We start from the raw sequence: 7,534 nt of genomic DNA on the forward strand, positions 1-7,534 counted from the left end.
TCTTACTAAAGACCTATAAAAGATGAAGGATGAACGCCTTCCAGCCCTCTAACAGAAGCTCAAATTGATTCCAAACATAGTGTTTCACAATTCAAATAGTTGTTGGAAATTGACAACACACAACTCGACAAACCTAAAAAAACATTCCAAAAAAAGTGAAAAAATGTGAACACGATGGAATATGCAACACAAGACTTCAAAACTCCAAAATTTGCTTTAAAATTTTAAAGTATTGATTTTATCACACGTAATTTGTTGAAAAGTATTTATGTCAACACCTATAGTCAAGTCAGTCTATTTTGACAAATCTACTCCATTCAAAGTTACGTCTACTCAATTCAAAGTTACGTATATGTAAGTTCATCAAATATGAAAAACTCATCATGTCATATCTTCATTCAAAATTTTGTCATACGAACAATAAAACTATGTTTTGGATTTTTTTTTAGAAATTAATGAATCACAATCCAACCAATTCGTAATGTAATTTTCCTACTTTTTCATAAAATTTTATTCATATTTATTATTATAAAAAAAAATCCATTAAAAGTCTAGAAATTTTAGAAATGATTAAACCAACTAAGTCATAGTTTTAGTTCAAAGCCAATATTTATTTTCTTGTTAAGAATTAGCCAATTCACATTTTAAAGTAATATTAATAATTAAAAAATGAATGTGTGTCAGTCATCTTTATATGTGAATTAATAAATAAAATATTTTAATATTCATCAAATGATATTATCACACATATATTGGGTTTTTTTTTAAAGTAGTACAATTTTATTTTGAAATTTTCAAAATGGAAAAAAAAAATATTCTTATTAAAATGGATAAATTGTCAATTCTTTAGCAAATATTGTAGGGTTATCTGATGGTGCTAGTATTTTGGATACAGTCTCTCATTTTTGGACTAGTTGTGATTGGAATATTCTCTTGTCTTTACAGCAGATGCCTCATTTTTTAATCATATCATGGTTAGGGAGGAACAAGATATTCCTAATAGGATTCTAGATGATTTTGGATGTTTCACTCTTAAATCAGCTAGGACTTTTTTCTTGGAACCAGGACTTTCCTATGATAGGAGTAAATTCATTTGGTCTTCATATATTCCGCATTGAACTTTTTTCAGTTTTTGTTTGATTGCTTTCTGGATTTCTATATCTGTGATTCTACATTGAACTTCATTATACCTTCAAAGTTTGCAAAAATCTTTTCCAAACAATTCACCCCTGTTTAAGGCCATATATTCTAACAATGAAGATATAACAAAGTCATTCATTCCATGGCTTAAAATAGGTATTGTAACACAACCTCGATTACAATGTGACTCGCATTCAGGAGTTTGATAACTTGTGGCGTATTCTACTAAATAAAGTTGAATTTCATGCTTTAAGCCCAAAGGGGTCTTACATCAGGGAGCATTCAAAAGATGTAACAGAGTCATTCATGAGTCTTGGCCTAACAACTTAAACTTCAGGAGAGTAGGTCCATCTTAGAAGACACCATCAAAATATTTGACTATATTAAATTGATTTTCCATATAAATTAACCATCTAGATTAAATGAAATAATAAAATAGTCTAGAACTAAAACACTGAAAATGGCACAAAATATCAAAGCGCTAGACTTTCAGTTTTCCCAATAATTAACAACATTTTACTTAAGTGTCCATTGAACTGAAATTGCACACTGGTTTATTTATTTTATAATATTTACTTACAAGGGAACTTGTCAAAGTAAGTATAGCTGAATCTAGAAATGGTCAACCTGTTTTCGCATATTAATTATATAAAGGCAGAAAAAAAATGCAACAGAACCTATCCTATCAAGAACAAAATTTAAATATTGTTTTGTCACACAACACAAGCACAATTGCACCAGTAAGAGAGCATGCTTTCCATGTTTTGTCACACAACACAGCAGTGAACCTTGCAGGATCCAACTACAACTCTACCTCTCGCAAACCTCCAACCCCAACTTTCTTATATATTCCTCCACTCTTTTTCCTCACTTCTACTACCCTTCTCACACTTCACAACCCACAAAATGATCACCTTAGTTGACTTCTACCATATCATGACTGCATTGATGCCACTTTATGTGGCTATTATTCTAGCCTATGGCTCAGTTAAGTGGTGGAAGATTTTCTCTCATGACCAATGTTCACACATCATTTGTTTTATGGCTCTCTTTGCAGTGCATCTTCTTTCCTTCCGTTTCATAGCCTCCAACAACCCTTACAAGATGAACCTTGGGTTCCTAGCTGCTCACACCCTTCAGAAGATCATACTACTAGTCCTTCTTGCATTCTGGAGCAACTTCACCAAAAAGGGGTGCTTGGAGTGGACCATAACCTTGTTCTCTCTCTCCACCCTCCCCAACACTTTGGTCATGGGCATCCCTTTGCTCAAAGGGATGTATGAGGAATTCTCTAGGAGTCTGATGGTACAAATTGTGGTCCTTCAGTGCATTATTTGGTACACCTTGATGCTTTTCATGTTTGAGTTTAGGGGTGCCAGAATGTTAATCTCTAAGCAGTTCCCTGACACTGCTGGCTCCATTGTCTCCATCCATGTGGACTTTGTTGTCATGTCATTGGATGGAAGACAACCACTTGAGATTGAAACTGAGATCAAAGAAGATGGGAAACTCCATGTCACTGTGAGGAAATCCAATGCCTCAAGATCAGACATCTTCTCCAGAAGATCTCAAGGTCTTTCTTCCACCACTCCACGCCCTTCTAACCTTACAAATGTAGAGTTATACTCTTTGCAATCTTCTAGGAACCCAACACCAAGAGGGTCTAGCTTCAACCACACAGACTTCTACTCAATGATGGTTGTTGGTGGCAGGAACTCCAACTTTAGAGCCTTGGATGTTTATGGCCTTTCAGCTTCAAGAGGGCCAACTCCAAGGCCTTCTAACTATGATAAAGATAGTGGGAAGCCAAAGCTTCATTACCATGCCGGTGGAACTGGACACTACCCTACACCAAACCCTGGCATGTTCTCTCCCTCTAATGGGTCCAAAAGTCTGCTAATTCTAATGCTAATGCAAATGCCAAGAAGCCTAATGGGTAGGCTCAGTTGAAGCCTGAGGATGGGAATAGGGACCTTCATATGTTTGTTTGGAGTTCAAGCGCTTCACCCGTTTCTGATGTGTTTGGTGGCCATGAGTATGGAGGTCATGATCAGAAAGAAGTCAAATTGACTATTTCTCCAGGAAATTTTTATTTTTTTTTCATTCCCAAATGGATTTATAAGTCTTGACTTGATACATGTTTAGAAATCACGTTTATCATGTGCATGATACAACTGCTAGGATGTGGAACCAAACACAGTATTATTAGTCTTTTATTTGTTTGCGAGCGTAAAAGTGAGTCCAGCCAAATTTGTGATATGATAACCTAATCCCAATCAATAGATATATCTAATAGTAATGTCTCTATAATTTCACTAGAAATACTTACTAAAGAAAAAAAAATGAGAAACAGTGATTACAAAAGGATTAAATTAGAAAACAGTATACAAACAAATTACGGGAGTAGAATCCGGGAACTTGTAGGTAATAACGTGTAGGCCTTGAATTTGAGGTAAACTTGAGAATTAAGTTCACTCTACAAAGCAAAAGCACATCAAACTTGTAATTTTGTAAGGAGTGTGCGTTGCACAATCAATAATCAAGAATCAGAAGTTAGATTTCGAACAATTTCAACCTATAACGATTTTGAACAATAGATTTCCAAGACAGAAGTTAGGGTTTCGCGAGCACAAACCTAAAACAACCTTGCACAGAGGCGGCAATGGCAGACAGAGAATGGTGCAAGAGTGAGCGTTAGAGTTTCGTAAAGGTCAGAGGAAGGGTTAATGAAGGTCGTGTAAGGGTTTCGTGAAGGTCACGTTAGCAGAGAGAGGGGGAAGAGAGTGGGAGGCAACGTTGGTTTCCAAAGAGTGAAAGCACGTTTTCAAAAAAAATCAGTTTCCAACAAGTTTTCAAAAAACAAAAAATTGAGAATAAGAGGAATGGTGTTATGAGGGAAAGCAAACGCGGGAATTTTATTCTAAAGGATAATTGTGACAGTTAAAAATGACATATTCTAAAGGATAATTATGGCGGTTACTAAAATGTCGTATTATACGGCAACTTGTGGCGGTTATTCATATGAAGGATAAGGTTTGATCATAGCCTGAAAGCCTTCTTGAAATAACATCATCGATTACATGATGTAGCAGTTCTTGAAAAGTGTTGTTAAACCAAGACAAATTGATTGCATTTTCTTTCACCGTTGTAGCAGATGGTATAAATCTGAGCAATTGCTCACACAAAGATACTAAAATACCACTAGTAATCCCGATGACAGTCTCTCCATCAACAGGTAGACCCAATACCAATTCCACATCTTCTAATGTAACAGTTGTTTCACCATGAAGAAAGTGAAAGGTATAAGTATTTGTTCTCCACCTTTCCACTAGTGTTGTAAGTAGTATGTGATTGAAATGTTCTTAAATTTTAACAAAACCAAAATGATCAATTAAGTGTTTGATTCACTGGACAAGTATGTCCTCATACTTCAATACCCAGATTGCATGTCTTATAAGTCTCAATAGTCTTTTATTATCTTCTCATAAATCTTTAGTAACATGTTTTTCTTGGTACCACAATAGAGACAGATTCACGAGAAGGCGATAAGATGTAATGAAATTCTAATAAAATCCTAAAATTATAATCAAAATATCAACCAAAATATTCATATATAATATTATAATATATAAATATCCATAAGACCAAAAATCATATTCTAATATGGGATAGATGTTCGCGCATCATTTAATTAAATTTATCTGTTTAAATGGCATGTAACCTCTATGAAGTTATTAGCAATTATTTTATTGTTATTCAAGTGTTATCTCTCTCTTGTAGACCTTCTATCTATCCCTCGTTCCATATTGTTTCAACTGTTTGTTTTATAAATAAATATACCTACATTTTAAGTAATTTCTTGTATTTAATTTTTTAAATAAGTAATTTTCAATGATAAAATAGGATACAAGATATAAAATCTAAAAGGAAAGAGTGAAAAGAAACATTCACAAAAAAGATATAACTCAAAATACTAAACTATATTTAAATTCTTTTAAATCAACTAATTTAATACAATTAAACTTAAATTTATTAAAATCTTTTAGTTAATCTTTCAGAGCAAAATAGGTCAGCATTTTAACATTTTTATTACGTATATTATCGTAATATAAACTAGATAAAATAGAACTACACAAAAAAACAGTAAAAAGAAAAGTTAAACCCCACAAAAAAATTACTACATTTCACTCAATTGATGTTCTTCATTTGTTTGTTACGGAACATAGCAAGGATTCGAAAAAAGCAAGTATTTGTGATGCGACAACAGAATTCAAAAGATCAACCTCCAAAACCATAGAGGGTTCTTCCCTGCCTCTTCAGCGCATACACAACGTCCATGGCCGTAACCGTCTTCCTCCTGGCGTGCTCGGTGTAGGTCACAGCGTCGCGAATCACATTCTCCAAGAATATCTTCAGCACTCCCCTCGTCTCCTCGTAGATCAATCCACTGATCCTCTTCACACCACCTCTTCTCGCCAATCGCCGAATCGCCGGTTTCGTTATGCCCTGAATGTTGTCGCGAAGCACTTTCCTGTGCCTCTTCGCACCTCCTTTGCCCAATCCCTTTCCTCCCTTGCCACGACCAGACATTTTCTCAACACCTTTCCGCGCAAAATCGATCCAATCTCGGGATTTAGGGATTTCTTCTAGTTTGGATTGGAAGAAGGAGACTCCAGAGAACGATTTCGATCGAATTTGAGGATTTAGGGTTTTGGTTTGGTTTCTGGATTTGAATGACTTTTGAGGGGAAGATATAGGTAGGTATTTATTGAAGGCGCTTCCGAGTTTTGACTTTTGGTCTTCGTCGTTGGATGAAAAACTGATCAACGGTTCATCTTAGCGATCCGTGGTTTGGAAATTGGAGAATTATGAAACGTTGATAGATAGGTTTCAACGGTCAGATTTTGTTTTGAAGCGTATGTGCGGATTGGGACTTTCTTTAGTTTCTCTCCACATTTATTCGACTTTTTGAAACCTTTAAAATAATAAATTGCGTTCATTTTTTTAGCAGTATAAAATTCATGAAGTAGAAGAACTCATTACAAATTGTGTTTGTTACTATAAGAAATTCGTAAAATTAATAGGCAAATGTTAAAGAAAATAAAAATAAGAGTAAGGGTTCTGTTGTTTATTTATTTTCTACTTTTATTGGAATTTTTCTCCTTTTATTGATAATAAGAAATTATGTAGGAAATAAGTTTTTATTATCGCTATAGAGTTTTATTATCTTGTCCAGGTTTTCAAAATATATTTTCAGATTGTTTAATGTAAGGTTGTAGAGCACTGATAACCTATGAGGCTCATATACTTCTCTTAAATGGGTGTTTCCGTGTCGGACATATGTATCGGTGTCGACACTCGTAGGACATTTATCGGTGAAGTGTTCAATTCAAAAAATATTTGTTGGAACTTTGAAAATTCTAACACAATTTTAAAAAGTATAAATACAATAATTTTCTAAAAACTCAAATATATTGTATAAATTTTTATTATGATTATAAAAATAAGGAACAAATTATTTTGAACCAGTATGAAAAATATCTTCATACTCCCAAAAGAATCTGAAACATACTTTTGCACATAAATATTTATTTTTAATTTATATAATTTAAAATTATATAATATATAGATTCGTGTCCTCATATCCTATATTTTAGAGATTATGCGTATCTCCATATCTGTATCCGTATCGTATCAGTGTCCGTATCCGTATCTATGTACATAGGATAGCTGATAAGTATTTTGTGTAAATCTTTGACATCATAATATATAATAATTTTTTGTATAATTTTTTTGATGTCTTTATTTGCAGTTTCAACTGTCCCGTTCATCTTCCGACGATAAGCAAAAGAATTATGATGTTGAACTTTAAAGTCATTAAACAATTCTTTCATTATTTCATTATTCAAATTATATTTTACTATTCAAATTAGTGACATTGTTTATAATAATCTTGTAGATAACTTCTAATCACAAATTAACTTTTTTTTATGATTTTTTTTAATAAAATTTATGTTAGACAACATATGTCTTCACATGAAAAAAAAACATAATATTAAAAAAAACATGGGAAATTAGACCAAATCTATGTGGAAAAAAATTAAAAAAAAATAAACTCTCAAGAATAGTCTAAAAATCTACATTGAGAGTTTAAACCAAAAAAATAAATAAATAAATAAAGATAAAAAGGTCAACAAAAGAATATTTTCTAATGCGTAGCTCCCAAAGATAATAAAGAGTAACTATTGAATCCCAAAAATCTAATAAGACGGATCATCATTTGTGTTTAGCAACGGTAATAAAATCTTATGATATTGTTGTTCATCACTACCATTACTTTTTCTTGGGTTGTCTTGTTTTGGAGGTCATCTTATTGGTTTTTACTCCAGTTTTA

The 7,534-nt window shown here is 33.1% G+C and overlaps 1 protein-coding gene and 1 pseudogene across 1 annotated transcript; one reads left to right on the plus strand and one right to left on the minus strand.

The window, feature by feature from the left end:
- The first annotated feature begins 2,046 nt into the window (after nucleotides 1-2,046).
- Nucleotides 2,047-3,269, plus strand: LOC137808989 (auxin efflux carrier component 1-like; annotated as a pseudogene).
- A 2,027-nt stretch (nucleotides 3,270-5,296) lies between these two features.
- On the minus strand, nucleotides 5,297-5,873 carry LOC137810227 (histone H4). The gene has a single exon (XM_068611386.1). It carries the CDS (start codon nucleotides 5,728-5,730, stop codon nucleotides 5,419-5,421), a length of 312 nt encoding a protein of 103 aa, XP_068467487.1. The 5' UTR covers nucleotides 5,731-5,873; the 3' UTR covers nucleotides 5,297-5,418.
- Between the last annotated feature and the right edge of the window lie 1,661 nt (nucleotides 5,874-7,534).

Source organism: Phaseolus vulgaris, chromosome 11, assembly GCF_000499845.2.
Source record: "Phaseolus vulgaris cultivar G19833 chromosome 11, P. vulgaris v2.0, whole genome shotgun sequence".
NCBI classification, from domain to species: domain Eukaryota; kingdom Viridiplantae; phylum Streptophyta; class Magnoliopsida; order Fabales; family Fabaceae; genus Phaseolus; species Phaseolus vulgaris.